Source organism: Euleptes europaea, chromosome 5 (assembly GCF_029931775.1).
Source record: "Euleptes europaea isolate rEulEur1 chromosome 5, rEulEur1.hap1, whole genome shotgun sequence".
Taxonomy (NCBI): Eukaryota; Metazoa; Chordata; class Lepidosauria; order Squamata; family Sphaerodactylidae; genus Euleptes; species Euleptes europaea.
The window spans coordinates 38,421,519-38,439,640 of record NC_079316.1 but is presented as its reverse complement, the minus strand read 5'-3'; the positions used below and the strand labels follow the sequence as shown (position 1 = coordinate 38,439,640).

At 40.6% G+C, this 18,122-nt stretch overlaps 1 protein-coding gene across 2 annotated transcripts in view; it reads right to left on the bottom strand.

The window, feature by feature from the left end:
• Positions 1-18,122, bottom strand: part of PAX3 (paired box 3) — a 131,988-nt gene that overhangs the window by 22,876 nt on the left and 90,990 nt on the right. For both annotated transcript variants that reach the window (XM_056849444.1, XM_056849445.1), the window contains exon 5: positions 7,697-7,902. In XM_056849444.1, the coding sequence (XP_056705422.1) occupies positions 7,697-7,902 (206 nt within the window). The remainder of the gene's footprint in view (positions 1-7,696; positions 7,903-18,122) is intronic.

Below are 18,122 nucleotides of genomic sequence, written 5' to 3'. Positions count from 1 at the left end.
CAGCCATCTATTGAGCATTATGCAAACAGAATTATAAATGTTGATTGTCCAACAGCTGGACAATAAATATCTGTCACATATGTGGCTTTTCTTCACCGTCTTCTTTGTGGTATTGTAGCAGTAAAACGTCCTCTACGTTTTGCTCTTATATCTTTCCTGAGACTCTACCCTTAGCTCCCTTAGAATTCATAACTTTATCCCTTCGAAATCCCCTCCTTTTCTAGTTCTCACTCCCCTCCTCTCTCACTCTTTTCATGTATGGCCACTGAGCGAGCCAAAAATTAAATAAATAATTCTGGTATACAACAATGAAGGAAAGGGAGTACATTTTCTGGTTTAAATTAGATGTGTCTTTATCAATGCACCAGTCTTTTGATTTGATATGTATTTGGCATTCATCCTTGTAAAGCCCGGACTCTGTTTAGAGAAAACTATCCTCTATTGTCTTGCTGAATTCCTTTTTTTCAAACTGTTCGCCCATTTGAAGAAGAGATCTTGTTGCCTTAAAAGCACATGGGAAACTCTCTGTTTGGGATAAGGCAGTGGAACTGTCAAGGCCAATTTCACTAAGGCAAGCCTTAAGGAAGGAGTGTAGCTTTGAAAGAATAACCGGCCAGTGCTCTGGAAATATGATGTTGCCTTGTTCAGTACAAACTACTTGGGGAGGGAAATGATAACAAAAGGCAAGATATAAATATTGGGAGTCTGTGATGGAAAAGGTCTACAAGGTCATGTCTTTTTTTTCTTTTCTTTTCTTTTCTTCCCAGACTGGAATGTGCTTAACTGATTCGTCCAGTCTAATTTGGATACCTTGCATGATAGTAAAGACTCTTGCCCACAGTGGATTGATCTATTGCTCGCTGTAATTAATTGTTTTTCTAAAAAGTTCCTTGTTCTAAGGCTGCATTTTTCCTTCTCTCCCTAGAGCCTAGGCTATAAAGAAATCATCGGTTATATATCCCTAGTATCTAAAATATACTTCTAAGCAGAAATGCTGGCTTTATATGGTTAGAATAACATCTGACATTGGTTAAAAACTATGTGTTTTCTGTACTTGAAATATTGTATACAGAAGTTCAGGACTGATATGTGCCTCAGGCACCAAGGTGGGCTGTAACGTACATTGACAATTCTGAAATGGTCCTAATGGAGCGTGTTCCTTGCCAGTACTCAACAAAAATGAAATTAATTTGACCCATACGTTGTCCTCAAATCCTTTTTTGTGAATTTCAGTGTTGAATATTTGTCAGATATTTGATATCTGAGTTCCATATTATAGTATTTTATATCTGAAAATTGATTTTTGACAGCTAATATTTAAAACGTCATAGTGTAAAATCAACAGCACGGGCAGCCCAATCCTAAGGAAGGGGGGTAGTTAGTTGGGGGACATGGATGGTGCAGCCGCGCCACCTCTTGAAAGGCTTTCTGGGCTGTAAATAAAAATTTAAAAGGGACTTTTTAAAAAAAAACATGAAACTCTCCCATTGAGGGTCAGCTATTTTGCTCGCGTAACTTGACGCCTGCAACATGGTGCGTTCCAAGGGCGAAAGGGCTTTGGAAGCTGCCTAAAGGTAGCTCTGCCACTGGGAACGCCCTCCCTGGCCACCGGCGCGAGCAATCATGCATGAAATACATTGCCAGAGACGCAGCGCCAGCGCATGAGGCTCATGCTGCTATGTCATTCCTTGGAGCCGGTGTAAGTCACCCTGCACCGGCATCCATGCCACTTTAGACAGCACAAGCGGCACAGGTGCTGGCACTGGGGTCACGCCAGCTCCTAAGCGGCTCTTGCCCCCCACCCTCAGGATTTCACAGTTCATATAGTTATAGTTCTTTTTTTTTACCCTTCTTCAAAAGAGCTTAGGACAGCATACATGCTTTCCTCCATATCTTTTTTATCCTCACAAAACTTCTGTAAGGTAAGAGTAGGGCTGAGAGAAGTGACTGGCCCAGGGTCAACCCGTGAGCTTCATGGTAGACTAGAGTTTTAAATCTGGATCCCCATCCTAGTCCAACAATCTAGGCACTACTCTATACTGGCTCTATACAAGGTAAAACTGGGCCAAGAGGAGAGGCGGAGTATAGATATTTAAATAAATAAACATTATGTTGATTATTTGACAACTGAAGTCAATGCCCACCATGGACATTGTGAACAGGGATTGAGATATTCAAGGAAAGAGCTGGAATCAGCAGAGAGAAGAGTTGGAATATAGGAATAGGGCAGTAAATCTGGATGGATCAGGATATAAAGCATTGATCTATCTTTGTGTGACTTTTCTGGAAAGTCTCTTGTGCCTTAAAGAGTCCCATAACAGGTGGAAATTAAATAACTGAAACTTGACCATCACTGCATTTTGTTTTGCAAAAAAAGCGCAGTTGGGTTATTTCTTCCAGTCATGTGGCTATTAAAAGGTTAAAGAAAAGAAATCAGTCTATATTCAGTGTCTGAATACATGTCCTCCTGTAAGAAGGTAGCCAAATCCACATAGGCCTTGGTTTGAGTCCAAAAACATGTCCACTTCCTGATCGAAACCCATCTGATCTTCTCCACCAAATAAAAGTAAGTCGCCCTACAAAAGGCCAGACTCATTCAGATTGAACTGTAGCAGAATGAAGCTCTTGTTTTATACTCTGTGTAAGCCTTCAGTGAGCACATGTGACAACAGGTGACAGAGGTGGACTTGCTGACTACCTCAGCACTGGGAAGGCCTTACACAATAGTCTGAATCCTGCTTAGAATGCCCACGGAAGGAAGGAAGAGTAATTTTAGTTGATTTCCCCCCTCCCATAGCATACCTCTGATTATCTCCCCCAAGCTGATGAGGGAACTAGCTTGTTCTCTGTTGCTCCAGAGACTAGGACACGGAGTAATGGATATAAACTAACAGAAAAGCGATTCCACCTAAACATTAAGAAGAACTTTCTGACAGTGAGGGCTGTTCGACGGTGGAATGTGCTGCCTCGGAGGGTGGTGGAGTCCCCGTCTTTGGAGGTCTTTAAGCAGAGGCTAGATGGCCATCTGTCGGGAGTGCTTTGATTGTGGGATCCTGCATGGCGGGGGGAGGGTTGGGGTCACTGGGGATGTGGGGGGAGGTAGTTGTTAATTTCCTGCATTGTGCAGGGGGTTGGACTAGATGACCCTGGTGATCCCTTCCAACTCTATGATTCTATTCTATGATTCTAAGCTATTCCTAAGGGACCCCATTCTTCAGAAGCATCACTGGGGGGAGCATTTTTTTTTGCCACAAGGGGGAAAACTGGCAAAAATCACCCTGCTTTATTGTACATGGAAATTACAGGTAGGAACCAAGTTATAGTTTTGTTTTGTTTTTAAAGACTATAGAGACATACACCATCACAATCCTTATTGGCACTTCTTGTCTAAAACTGAACTGGTTTTCCATTTTATTTTCCAACACAAATAGGATATGCACCACATAGCTAACAAAGTACAGAGTGATACTATTCTGTGTGCCTAAAGAATCATTCCCAATGTCAGTATTCAGTTTGTTTTGAAAGTTATAGCTCATTATTATTTATGTGGTGGCAGCAGGGCACAGGATGCTTTATAGTCTTATAATGCAACCAAAAACAGACAGATATGGGGTCACAATTAAAATCTAATATTGGTGATGAGAAAGACAAGAAAAGAGTGGGGTGGATCCAATCATCCTACAAGTCTAAGGACCTTCCTCCAACTTCAGTGGTTCTTCTTTCAATGGAAGATCCACTTCAGTTGGAGAAAGAGGCTGTCAACTTGGAAGAAGGCTTCAGACTTTACTGAGTAAAGTGGTTGGATAGGGATGGGATCCATCCCACTGACGGGACCAGAATGTCAAAGAATGGATGTGAATAAATGAAGGTTGAGTGTGAAATATAACTATGGCTCTACATTAATTTTAAACCAGTTTATAAAAGTTGAGTTAATATATGGTATAGGAAGGGAAATCACAAAAATAGTGATGCTCAAGAAAATAGTGGATTGTGACAAAATGGATGGTGTAATGGGATCCAAAGCCAGGAAATAAATGAAATCAGGAGAGTAGTCCAGGGAAGAAGGACAAGCATAAGTATATAAACAGCAGTCACAACAACGTTGTGGAATAACAGCCTAAATACGCGACCATCTGTAAAATGAGAGGTGCTAAGGCTCACATTTGTGTGGAACACATCATTCATAATCATGAATGGGACCTGCTCTAGAATTTTCATTAAGGTCAAAATGTGCTATGGAGATTTTCTACCAGTATAATCCCAAGGAATGGTCACATAGCTAGTGATTTGACAAATAACCACAATGCTGAAAATATGTCCCATTATAACCCTATTTCAAATTAAGCCCTGTCTGAGCCTGAAAACACATCAAGGACCATCTAGCACACTGGGGGAATACAGGGGTGAAGGAAGCTTTATGGAAGTTAAGTACCCAGAGGCCAAGCTATAGGAGCTAGTAGGCATATGAGTATCAGAAATTGTAGCATCCCTAATAACCCAGACTAGCTTGATATCATCAGAGTTCAGAAATCAAGCAGAGTCAGCACTTGGATGAGAGACCACCAAGGAAGGTGCTACGCAGAGGAAGGCAATGGCAAAACCACCTCTGCTCCTCTCTTGCCTTGAAAATCCCATGAGGTGGATCTTCATGGGGTCACCATGAATAGGTTGAGACTCAACGTCACACTTTACCTTATCAGAATTGATGCCAAAGTGGGGTACCAAAAGAATATTTGCCTAAAGAGTCAAAATGTCTAAGCCCAGCCTGTTTTGCCTGTTGGCAAACCTGTTGCCCCAGTTCTGATTTTCCCTCCATTCAGGTTTTACTGTTAATTTTACCTCCTTGCCTCTACCACTGCCTGTACCTTCTAAGATTCTGGATGTTTGCCAGACCAAATCTAAATGTTTTTCTCTCTCAATGTCCATAAAGCCCCATATTTTACGATCCATATTATGCAAGTTAAGTGTATTTAGGCATACCGGTATATATTGCATAATTTATTCTAGGTACAGAATATGAATTTCCTTAACTTAGATCTAGGAGATTTTTTAAGGTGGGTGGTTTCCTATCATGACCATTGATATCATTCCTATGGGGTGCAGAGAAGCAGTGATTGCTGTTAAGACAAAACTGAGGGCAATCTCCCTAGAAACATTCTGTATTGGTTATGTAAATTACAAACTTCAACAAGTACCCACAAGTTAGGCCACTTTAACTTCAGTTCATCTTGAATTTTCAGAAGGTATCGTTCTGGTATTTTAATCATTGATTGACTGGGCTTTTTATCCTTCCATGCTGTTTTAAGCAAAAAGTCCATATGTTCAACATAGTAGGGAATTTGCTAGGCTGTAGATCACAGAAGTAAGTGTGAGACAAGATGTGTCTCAAGGGAACCCAAGGAAGCCATAAGGAATGTAAAAAGTCACAGGGTTAAAGCCACATTAAGACAGCTGTTATGTTAATGAGACTTCTGCTTTTCTTGTAGCTGTGGGTCACCACTTAAAAAAATATGAACATTCAGTGTTGCTTTTAAAGCTCGCACATCCCAAAATTGCATACACAAGAAACTAAAGGGTCTATTTCTGATTAACGGAGTTTGTAAAAATTCGTAACCAAACAGTTCTCAGTTGCCACACAGACATCCAATTCCTTTTTGAACACCCATCATCTGTTGCTGAAACATGTCTTTCAGCTAATGTTTGTGAGATTATGAAACCATTCCCATTGAATTTCAAAATGCAGTTCATACTCACATTAGATTTCCCTTCATAGTCCACATTAGAAGAGTTGTGAAAAAAGAGAGTCAAATGAATAAAATGTAAGATGTCTTGAAAATAAACTCAGTGGGTAAAACTGTAAAATGCATTGGAAGTTCAGATTGTGAAAAGCCTGAAACATTTTAGCATTTAACTTTTCAAAATCTAATGTCCAGTTTTCCCCATGGTTTTGCTGACAGATGTATTTAATTCCTCTTTCAAGACATATTTAGTTTTGTACATTTTAAATATTGTCACATATACTTGTAGTGTAGCAAATGATGTTGTGAGATTTTGTTGTTTTTCTGGTATAGGCTATGTATCACCCTACAAAGTGCATGCATTCAACTACATCAGTTCTGTCCAAAACTTAATACCCAGTTATTAAGAGGGTGGGAACCCCTGTAAGTCATTTACATCTGATTTCAGATCTAAATTTTGAATTAAATTTAAATATTCATTGTTGGTTATGCATGTCTTACAGTGTAATCCTTAGCAAAATTATACCCTACAAAGCCAACTATTCTTCACAATTAAATCTGAGCCAATTTTCACAACACTTATTTTGCGTATAACGAAAAGGGAATTAAGTCTGATGAATAAGATGACTCTCGAAGAGCTCAGCTTACCATGTCCTGGTTTAACCCAGATCTTGAAGACATAAAGTTAGATCTTTCATAAGAAACCAAATGGGCAGCCCATTCCTGAGGGAGGGTGGACCCGCAGCGTCCAGGAGCGGCACAGCCATGCCGTCTCCTCAGAGGCTTCCCGGCCGTCAAGGAGAGGGAAAAAAGCTTTTAATTAAAAAAAATAGGAGGAAATGCCCCATTGTAAACAATGAGACTGAGCCACCGAGAAAGGTGGCACAGCCCCGCCACAGCTCAAGGGGGCGTTCCTGTGGGGCAAATGGGGTTATGAAGCAGACTATCATCAGCTCTGCCCCTTGGAATGCCCTGGGAACACCCCCAACACCAACGCGGCCTGCCGCTTATGGGATTTAGGTCCCAGTGTGGTGGCTGCAGAGTAGGGTTGCCAACTGCCAGGTAGTAGTAGGAGATCCCCTGCTAATTCAACTGATCTGCAGCCAATAGAGATCAGATCACCTGGAGAAAAATGGCCACTTTGGCAATTGAACTCTATGGCATTGAAGTCCCTCCCCTCCACAAACCCCTCGCTCCTCAGGCTCCACCCCAAAAATCTCACGCCGGTGGGGAAGAGGAACTTGGCAACCCTACTGCAGAGGCCCGCAGTGCTCCAAGGCACCCAGGCGCTGGCGTGTGTACCACCTGGGACGGCATAAGTACCCATTATCCCGGGTTAAATGGGCACATACGCTGGTGCAGGGTCACGCCAGCTCCTATGGAGCTTTGCCCCCACCTCAGGAATGCGCTCTTAATTTAGCAATTTTTCCCAGAATCTACATTTCAGATTCTTTCGGAATCTAGATTTAAATAATCTAAAATTCGATTTCTCGTTCAAGCATGCTACATACTATGCTATACCACTCATTAATGAAACCATTCAGGGTGGTTACACAAAGGGAAAAAAATGAAAATTAAATGTAGGACTCCATAATATGAGCAGGAAGGGGGGGAAAAGGTCTAAAGACTGAGTCAGGTGACTCATTTCCCACATCTCAACCCTATGAATGCCACTCCCAAAGAAAACCACATTCCATTGGCAACTGAGCAAGGACAGTACTTGTGGAAGGGCTATGGTTGCTAAACGATGCATATATAGAATGGACTGGATCAACCCTTTCCCCAAAATGGAAAATTTCTTCTCTATTATGAACTTTGAACAGACTTGGTATCTCCATCACTCTCTTTGCCAAGAAAATGCATCCATATTAGAATGCTACAAAAGAGCATCAATATTTCTGCTCATCCCCCAATTAACAGAAAATGAACTGTTCAAGAATCTTCTAAGGAATACTTGCCTGAACCCGAGCTTCAGTGAGTTTAGCCCTTTGCGCAAGTTCCTCCCGGGTGTAGATATCAGGGTAGTGGGTTCTCTCAAAAGCTCTCTCCAGCTCCTCTAATTGTTCTGCTGTGAAGGTTGTTCTACTACGGCGTTGTTTTCTCTTTAATGGTAAATCTGGTTCTGAATCGATGTCGGACCCTTCATCTGACTGAGGAGCTGAAGCTAAAACCAAAAAACAAATTGAATCAATTAGTATTTTGGCTAGCAGAGGGGGAATCAAGAAATGGTACAGAAAAGGAGGAGGGACTGAATGAAAATGCTTTATTCAAATACGTTCAGATCATCCACTGAACCAAACAAGGACCATCATTGTCTGAGAGAGCTGCAGCATAGTTCATTCAAATGAGTGAATAATTCTCAATAGTTTCTTCAGTGAATATGCTCACTTTTCTTCCTTTTGGAATATTTCCAGCCAGATTCCAATTTGCTTGCCTGGGTTAAATATTCAAATATATTCAACAAGGTGTTTTTTTTTTTTTAATTCAATTCTGCTAACAGGACATAAATATTTGAAATCTATATCATGTGGCTTCGTTTGGGGGAAAAGCCGACAGGAGCTGAGAAGCATCCGGTTCGGGCAAATTCAGTGCAAATGGACAAAGGGAAAATTACTTCAGATTGCCCACATGGGAATTACTTGTTCTATCGGCCCCCTGACCAAATGGCTCAGGGTGATCTTGAGATGGAGAATGAAATTAGGGAAGCATGTAAAGGTAATGAAGTAGTAATAATGGGAGACTTCAACTTCCCTCATATTGATTGGATAAATGTATGCTCCAGTCAAGCCAAAGAGATAAAAAATTTTAGACATCCTAAATGACTGTGCCCTCGAACAGTTGGTCATAGACCCAACCAAAGGGGAGGCGATCCTGGATTTAATACTCTGTGGTGCTGCCAGTGATTTAGTGCGGGATGTGGATGTAGTTGAGCCAGTTGGCAATAGTGATTACAATGGCATCAAATTTAATTTATATGTAAGTGGGAAAGTGACTGGGAAATCTCACACAATTACCTTTGACTTTAAAAGAGGGAACTTCTCTAAAATGAGAAAATTGGTAAAGAGGAAGTTGAAAGGAACAGTTAGGAGGGTTAAATCTCTTGAAAAGGCTTGGGGGTTACTCAAGTCCACATTACTAGAGGCTCAGCTAGCCTGTATACCGCAGGTCAGGAAAGGTAGTAATAAGTCCAAGAGGTCACCATCATGGCTAACAGGTAAGGTGAAGGAAGCAATTAGAGAAAAAAAAAGTCTTCCTTCAGAGACTGGAAGGTTTGCCCAAACAAGGCAAACAGAAGCAAACACAAACTTGCACAAAGGAAATGCAAGCAGATAATTAGAGATGCAAAAAGCAAAAAATTAGAGATGCTAAACACATCAAAACAAACAATAAGAAATTCTTTAAGTATATTAGGAGTAGGAAACCAGCTAGGGAAGCGGTTGGACCATTGGATGACAATGGGAGTCAAGGAACTCTAAGGGAGGATAAAGCGATTGCTGAAAAACTAAATGAATTCTTCTCATCTGTCTTCACTGTTGAAGATACAGGGCATATTCCTTCTCCTGAACAGAGATTTTGGAGAGGGGAAAATGAGGAACTGAGGCAAATAGTGGTAACAAGGCAGGAAGTCCTAAAACATCTAGGAATACTTGCCTGAACCCGAGCTAACAAGTCACAGGGATCAGACGGTATTCATCCTAGAGTTCTTCAAGAACTCAAATGGGAAATTGCTGAACTTCTAACAAAGATATGTAATATGTCCTTTCGATCAACCTCTGTACCAGAGGACTGGAGAATGGGAAATGTAACACCCATTTACAAAAAAGATTCCAGGGGGGATCCAGGAAATTACAGGCCAGTTAGCTTAAAGTCTGTACTGGGTAAATTAGTGGAAAGCATTATTAAAGATGGAATTGTCGAGCATATAGAAAGGCAAGGTCTGCTGGGCAAAACCCAACATGGCTTCTGTAAGGGTAGGTCCTGTCTCACTAACCTATTCGAGTTTTTTGAAAGCGTCAATAAGCATGTGGACAGGAATGTGGACAGGAATGTAGATATCGTGTATTTGGATTTCCAAAAAGCTTTTGACAAAGTCCCCCACCAAAGACTGCTAAGCAAACTTCATAGTCATGGGATAAGAGGACAAGTCCTCTTATGGATTGAGAGCTGGCTGGAAAATAGGAAGCAGAGAGTAGGAATCAATGGTCAGTTGTCCCAATGGCGGGATGTGAGCAGTGGGGTGCCTCAGGGATCTGTGTTGGGACCGGTGCTTTTCAACCTGTTCATCAATGACCTGGAGTTGGGGTTAAACAGTGAAGTAGCCAAGTTTGCAGATGACACCAAATTATTTAGGGTGGTTAAAACAAAATCGGACTGTGAAGAGCTCCAGAAGGATCTCTGCATTCTGGAAGAATGGGCATTAAAATGGCAAATGAGATTCAATGTGAGTAAGTGTAAAGTGATGCATATTGGGACAAAAAATCCCAACTTCACATATACACTGATGGGATCTGTGCTGGCAGCAACAGACCAAGAAAGGGATCTTGGGGTGGTAGTGGATAGCTCAATGAAGATGTCAACCCAGTGTGCGGCTGCTGTAAAAAAGGCAAATTCCATGCTGGCTATAATTAAACGAGGAATAGAGAATAAAACTGCTGATATCATACTGCCCTTGTACAAATCTATGGTGAGACCACACTTGGAATACTGTGTACAGTTCTGGTCACCACACCTAAAAAAGGATATTACAGAGCTTGAGAAGGTGCAGAAAAGAGCAACCAAAATGATTAGGGGACTAGAGCAACTGTCCTATGGGGAGCAGTTAAGACGCTTAGGGCTGTTTAGCTTGGAAAGAAGGTGGCTGAGGGGAGACATGATAGAGGTCTATAAAATTATGCATGGTTTGGAGAGAGTGGACAGGGAGATGTTTTTCTCCCTCTCCCATAATACTAGAACACGGGGTCATCTGCTAAAGCTGGAGGGTAAGAGATTCAAAACAGATAAAAGGAAGTATTTTTTTCACACAACACATCGTTACATTGTGGAACTCCCTGCCCCAGGATGTGGTGATGGCTGCCAGCTTGGAGGGCTTTAAGAGTGGAGTGGACATATTCATGGAGGAGAGGGGTATTCATGGCTGTTAGTTAGAATGGATACTAGTCATGCTGCATACCTATTCTCTCTAGTATCAGAGGAGCATGCTTATTATTTTGGGTGCGGTTGAACACAGGCAGGATGGTGCTGCTGCACTCGTCTTGTTAGTGGCTTCCTAGAGGCACCTGGTTGGCCACTGTGTGAACAGACTGCTGGACTTGATGGGCCTTGGTCTGATCCAGCAGGGTCTTTCTTATGTTCTTATGTTGTCACTGGAATTAGCTGAGTCAAGCACAATGATTGCTCCCAATGCAAATAAACACATATGCTCATTAATTTAAACATTCAAAATGCATTTTCAACTAATTAAAAGTTATGCATCTTGACAACTGAAACAGCTACATTTAGCAAGTGAGTCAGAGCCAAGGATTACCTATCAAGGGTTCCAGTGGCTTCTTAATGTCCACTGCTCCAGTGGCTACTTAATTCCACTCGTGTCCTAGAATAAACTCACTAGAAACCCAATTTTTAAAGTATTTGCTCAAAGAGTAGCATTCAAGTGTAACTAAGAACACAAAGCCAGAACAGGAATCCTGGTTGTTTTTTCCTTCCGAAGAGATCATCTTGTTCAGTTCCAGCGGTTTTACATATTCAGTATTGCTGAATCTGTGTTTGAAATACACCTAATCTGTTTACTCAGCCTTACACAGGAGAAAAGACCAAGTCCTTTTACAATCAGCTCAGCTGATAAATATCTGGAAACATATAAGAATAACTGTTGCTGACCCAGAAACACTCAGCAGCCCACTAACCATTCAGATGTCAACATGAATTCCAGCATTGCTAGGATACAACTTTTAGATTAACTCTAATCTCATCCGCAATCCATCTCAGTTGTCTAACCTCTGTAAAGGATCCCCCACCCTGCCACCTTTCAGTCCTGACCAGCCAACAGTTTCATGGATTTATTATCAAGGTATTGCAAAGCCTCCATGTCATCTCACAGCACCTTAGTCAGAAGAAGGAAAAACTGTTTGAAGTAACCTGCTTATTTTGGTGGGGTTTTAAAAAAAAAAAAATCCCACAGTAGGTTAGTATAATCTATTAATGCCAAATCTGAACAAAAAAGAATTATGGATTGGTAGCATTCCTACTGGAGTTAATATACACAGCTAATCTGCTGTTAAGGTAGGCAAGAAACACGCACCCAACTCTGCTTCCCCTTTCACAGCTAGTCCTTGATCATACAAGTGTAATAGGAAGCCCATATACATATCCCCTATTCAGTAGTAGTAGTAGTAGATTTATTGTACACGGCCATAGGCCTTTACAATCTAAAACATTATTACAACAAGTTAAAAATTATAAAACTAATAAGATCCAGGAAATGATAAGATTCTCAAATTACACACAACATTCCATTTCTCATTAAAGCAATATATATAAAATAAGGAAAACAAAATTCATTTAATGGCTTTCTTTGCCCTAATTTTCCTGGTCGCCAAAGCAAGAAGCACCATTTTTCGAGAGACAAAAGAATCCACACATCTGATATCAAAAATATTAATCTATCAGCATCAGATAAGAAGTGTACACCTATCCAATAGTAGGTTGAACCCAATGCTGATCCCTCCCACTCTTCTAGCTGTGTCCATGGAGAGAGACTGCATCTATCATGACTAGCTTGTGTTATGCACCTGTGATATACTTTGCAAGGCAGTAAAAACTCAAAAGAGGCTATCTTTAATCATCACAGCAAGTATTGTGAACTAGATTAGGTTGAGAAAATGTGCCTGGTCCAGAAGAAGAGTTGGTTTTTATATGCAGAATTTCTCTACCACTTAAGGAAGTTTACAATCACCTTCTCTTTCCCTCCCCACAACAGACACCCTGTGGGGCTGAGAGAGAATGACTAGCCCAAGGTCACACAGCTGGCTTCATGTGTAGGAGTGGGGAATCAAACCCGGTTCTCCAGATCAGACTCCACTGCTCCAAACCACCACTCTTAACCACTACAGCACGCTGGAAAAGCATTGCTCCCAGATAACTTAACAGCAACTTTTCTCTTGGTACTGGCCAGGGATTGAGGGCAGGATATAAGTCCAAATAAATAAATAAATACTGGTATTTAAACTGAAATAAAGTTGATTCTGCATTGTGTATGCTTGCAAGAAACACATCTGGCCTATGAACTTGAGAAAACTTAGAAGAATCTGCATTGTCTAGAGACTCTAAATTCCTTTCCAGGCAATGTTTTTTTGTTTGTGCAATAATTACACAGTTGTTACTCAGTTGTTACAAGGGATGCTGACATCGTTCCTCAATGTGCTGCTTCTACAGTGAAGAGGCCATGTTTTTCTAGCACTCAGCAATGTTTTGTTCTTGACAATTACAGTTCTCCCATTCCCAAATTATGGCCATTAGGAATGCTGTGTGGCATGTGGTTTTAAACTAATTAGGAGGAAATCCTTTTGCCTGTCCAAGTATTGAACACACAATGTGGTAGTCATGCAAAACATATTACATGTCTGGATATGGGGAGAGCTTCATGTTATTGCCCACATTCCCTGCTGATGTTTCACAGATTGTGGGGGGGGGGAGAAATAGGGGGTGCATTGGTGTTGCAGGGATGCACTGGTACCAGACATCACTTTCAGCGACAACCAGAAGTGATGTCCAGGTGATGATGTAGGATTTGCCCAAAACTCATATTGTTTATGGTTAAACCACAGAGTTTGGGTCAAATTCTATGCATCCTTCTAATAGAATGACATCACTTCCAGGTTTTCATCAGAAGTGACATTATAAGTCAGCATGCCTGTCCCTGCCCCCAATTCCTTCTAGCAGTTGCTGACTGAAGCTGGTAACCCTGTCGGGATGCTGTGCAAAAACTGAGTAACAACTATGGGACATTTTTTAATTTTTCAACACCCTGCAATTTTGATCTCCCAAAATTATTTTTCAATCTTGTTTCTTCCTTGTGCAAATAGAACCGATGATTCTTTGTTTTCATGTCATTTTCTGTTCCCTCACACTAATTTTTTCCCATAAAATGAATGCTTCAACATTATTTGTGCTGATACATTAGCATTATACTTATTTATTTATTTACTTCACTTTTACCCAACCTTTCTCCCCAATGGGGACCCAAAATGGCTTACATAATTCCCTCCTCCATTTTAACCTCACAAGAACATTGTGAGGTTGATTAGGCTGAGAGTACATGACTGGCCCATGGGCACCCAGTGAGCTTCTGTGGCTGAATGGGGATTCAGACCTGGCTCTCCCAGATCCTAGTCCGACACTCAAACCACTATACCACACTGGCTCTCATTAAAAGCATTACAAGAAGAGACCTCCAAAGACTTGTGGGGGGCATCTCATTTCCCTCTTCACCACTATTTTTTCTTTCCCTTCCCTGAAAGCCCTCATAGCCCCTCCCATTACTGCTTACTTTGCTCCTTCCCGCCTACCAATTTCAAAGTTACTCAGTGAGCTTCCATGGAAGAGTGAGGATTCAAACCTAATCCTAATCTGAAAATCTAACCACTACACCACACTAGCTATCATGTAGTGGCAGCTGTTGAACAGTTGCAAGCAGCCAGGCCTTGGTGAGTTTTGCAAGTTGCATATTAGTGAGTTGCTGGGTGGTTGCTGTTAGGCCTTCCTCCAATGAATCCTCTCTCAAAAGTCATAACAGCCCTGGAAAGGGCTCTGCTCCCTCCTCTCTGCATTTTACTGACAGAAATCAAGGCTTGAAAGCTGGCATGGCAATATTGTTGTGGTTGCCTAGCAGTGGCCACTAAGAAATTTCATTTCGTACAGCTACAGGCACTGCTTCTGTCATTTTGGGGGTTTTCTCCATTATTATTATTATTATCATCATCATCATCATCATCACTATCATTTCAGATTTTTTTGCAAACATGGGAATTCTCTCAATTTTGTAGAAAAATCTGTCTTGTCTGCCCAAGGCCCTAATCTGCAGATTTACGAATCCACAGATAAGGCCATGTTGAGAATTAGATATATTGATGATAATGATGGATTGAGTCCAAAGCACCATCAGCAGACTGGACTGACCGAATGCCTTCCCTTTCCTGATGCAGCCCACTGAGTCCTGTCCCCCTCAAGATTCTGCTCCTGAAAGTAAGGACCTCCTCAACAACAGCATAAAGGACAAAGTTAGGATCTACAGTGATGTGGGCAATCAGGGAAAATAGCACCCCCTCTTCCATCAATAAAAGTGCTATTCCATCCAACTTTGTACATTCATTGTATGTATTAATGATGTACATTTTATATATACATTCATAATTTACATCGCTTATAAAAACTATACAATGTTATAAAAATTGTACAAAAATCTACAAAATCATTAGCAGAAACTGGAGAGCTGAAGTATAAACAAATATAAAAAATAGGGAACATTTGCCCGTTTCTGCTTGATTCAGACATAATGTGAAACCATTGTTTATTTTAACTATGGTTAATTATTGAAACAGGGTTCAGCTCATAGACAATTGTTCAAATCCTCAATAAATACTGGTTTCATTTCTTTCTCTCTGTTGCCTGAGAAGGCATTGCCAGAAAACAAATCAGGATTAAATCAGAATTAATTTTTTTAAGTCTATATTCAGGCTTTATTCAAAAGCACAATTAAAATTAAATAAATAAATAAACCAACTTCAGATTGTGGTGTCAGATCCTGGTTGAGTGAACTCTAACTAGCCATTATTAGTGGGGTTATCTACATTCAGACAGTCACACTAACCACAGTTAGTTTAATTTAGCCATGGTTGCACATGGCCATTTCCACACATGTTATTTCCCCTAGGTTCAATGCTGTTGGGAAGCAGGGCTTTTTCCTGCTTACCCATTATATCATGATGCATTTCTACATCTCCCAGAGTTTCCCCAGTTTTTCTCCAGTCTTTCTCAAACCTGCTTTGCTGTGAAGTTTTTAGAAAGACAGCAATAAAACCTGGATGGCAGCTGTGTGAGTGGGAAAGTTTGGATTTTCCCACCCTTGTAGCAGTCATTCCCTTTGCCCCTGTCCCTGTAGTGGCCTCCTGGTGAGTGGGGAGTTTTTTAAAAAACAAATTCAATATTATTTACTGACATAACATTATAATAATCTGTGTATCAAGTTCTTTGATTTCCTAGCCTTCATTTTCCTAAAAAGGTAAGTCTCTAGCCCCTTTTGTTGCAGATATATAAGGGGAAAGCCATATAATGCTATATTGATATATAATTGCTATTTTAAAAAAAAACTGGAAAAGCCCCAGAGGCCCAGGAGAAGGGGAGGATAGTCACTTCCGGGCAACTAGGGCAGGGAGGGATGGGGTCACTGGGGATGTGGGGGGAGGTAGTGAATTTTCTGCATTGTGCAGGGGGTTGGACTAGATGATACTGGGGGTCCCTTCCAACTCTATGATTCTATGATTCTATGAAAGTGCAGGGAAACCTGTCATACGGAAACCCCAGTACCCCAATGCTGTATTCAGCCACAGTGGCAACAGAGAAACTACACAAGCCTGTCCTCATATGAAAACCATCACGATAGCTGAACTGAGACAACATAATAGCCTAATGACCACCCTTTGTACAGATAATTGTGACCTTATTGCATTTTCACTGTGCAGGAAAAAATTGGATATGAACAATATTTGATAGACAAAGGGACAGAACTACAGCAAATGAGCAGGACTAGAGTGTTTTTTCCCAAGTTACCTGTATTACCCAAAATAAGATTATGATCCAACCAAATGTAAACAGTTTATAGCCAATCTTAATTTAATAGCCAGTCTGAATTTAGCCTTCCCCATGGAACTTAATGGGGCTTAATTTACCTTTGGCTGGATCGTGCCCTAATCTTTAAAAAATGTTCACCTACACTAACACACAAACACTTCCTCTAGAGATCTTTGAATCTCAACTGACTCATAGTAGAAGAAGAAAGGGGAACGCAATCAGTCTCCAGAAAGATCAAGTACAGAACAACAGTCAGACTCCGCAGGATTACAAATTCCTCCTTTAAGAATGGGAGGAGAAACCCATAAGCACTAGCCACCAGTGGAATAGCCATGAAGTTTAATTAAAGAAGGAATTACAGAATTAGAAAGCAGTTCTTTGTCCCTTAACCCCTCATGACCCATTTGGTGGCCCCAGAAAATACTTCATCCAAGTTAACACTATTATACATAAACCCTTTGCACAATTTCATAGGGATTTGGTCACATGGAATTCTGTGATTATCAGTTCCCCAACAAACATCATAAACAGACATGCTAACACTGAACAATAAATAATGCACACAAACACTCAGTCTGTTCATTGTTTCTACTCTCAGCGGGATGTTTTATTTGAATAATTAAAAAAGCAAATCATGACAACCATTTTAAAACCATATATTTATTGCAAATACAATACAATTCATTTTACAACTATCTGAATAAAGAATTTATTTTTCTTTTAGGCTTGAAGGGCATAGCTTCATCAGCAAATATTCAGTGTTATCTTTGGAAATTAAATGCTCTCCTTTCCCTCTTTCATACCAGTTTTGAGCTGCTTTAATATAATGCGGGATTATTTCAAACACATCACTTTTACATATATCTCTTGAGATACATTTTCTACTGTTCATTTTCTGTCCCAAGTTATTGTTATCCACACAACTAGCCAGGACAACTCAATGTTTAATGTAGGTCCTGTATTAAGTTCAGGCTATTCTATGACTCAGAACTTTTCAACCAATGGAGAAGATGCTACAACATGCCACCCAACATTTCTGCTTTGTTTACAAGTCGATGATGTGCTCAGTTGTAACTAATACTGTAATGCAGAGCATTTTTTTTTTTGTTTAAAAGAGCTGCCTGATTATATTGATATTCTCCAATGCCCTGATACACCTAGGGGGACCACCTTAAGGCAACAGAGAAACTATTCCGCACTGGTGAGTACCCCCACAAAAAAAAAGCCCTACTGTAACGTATCTTCTTGCTGTGCTTTTATTTGGCTGGTAAAATTCCGTTTGCTTTACTGAGAAAGCAGGATGTCACAAATTTGCTAGCATGAAATAGAGTCTGAAATTCTGATTAATTTACAATTTTATCTTTAAAAGAGTTATACCTTTTTTAAGTCCTCCAAAATCAATTGGCTTAGAAAGGTATAACTCAGCTTGGTTCCGTTTATGGGGTTACAAGTAAATTGTAGTATATTTGGGGGGGGGGATGATAGGACATGCAACTCAACCACATGGAAGCAACCGGCTAATTTGGGCTCATCCCTCTC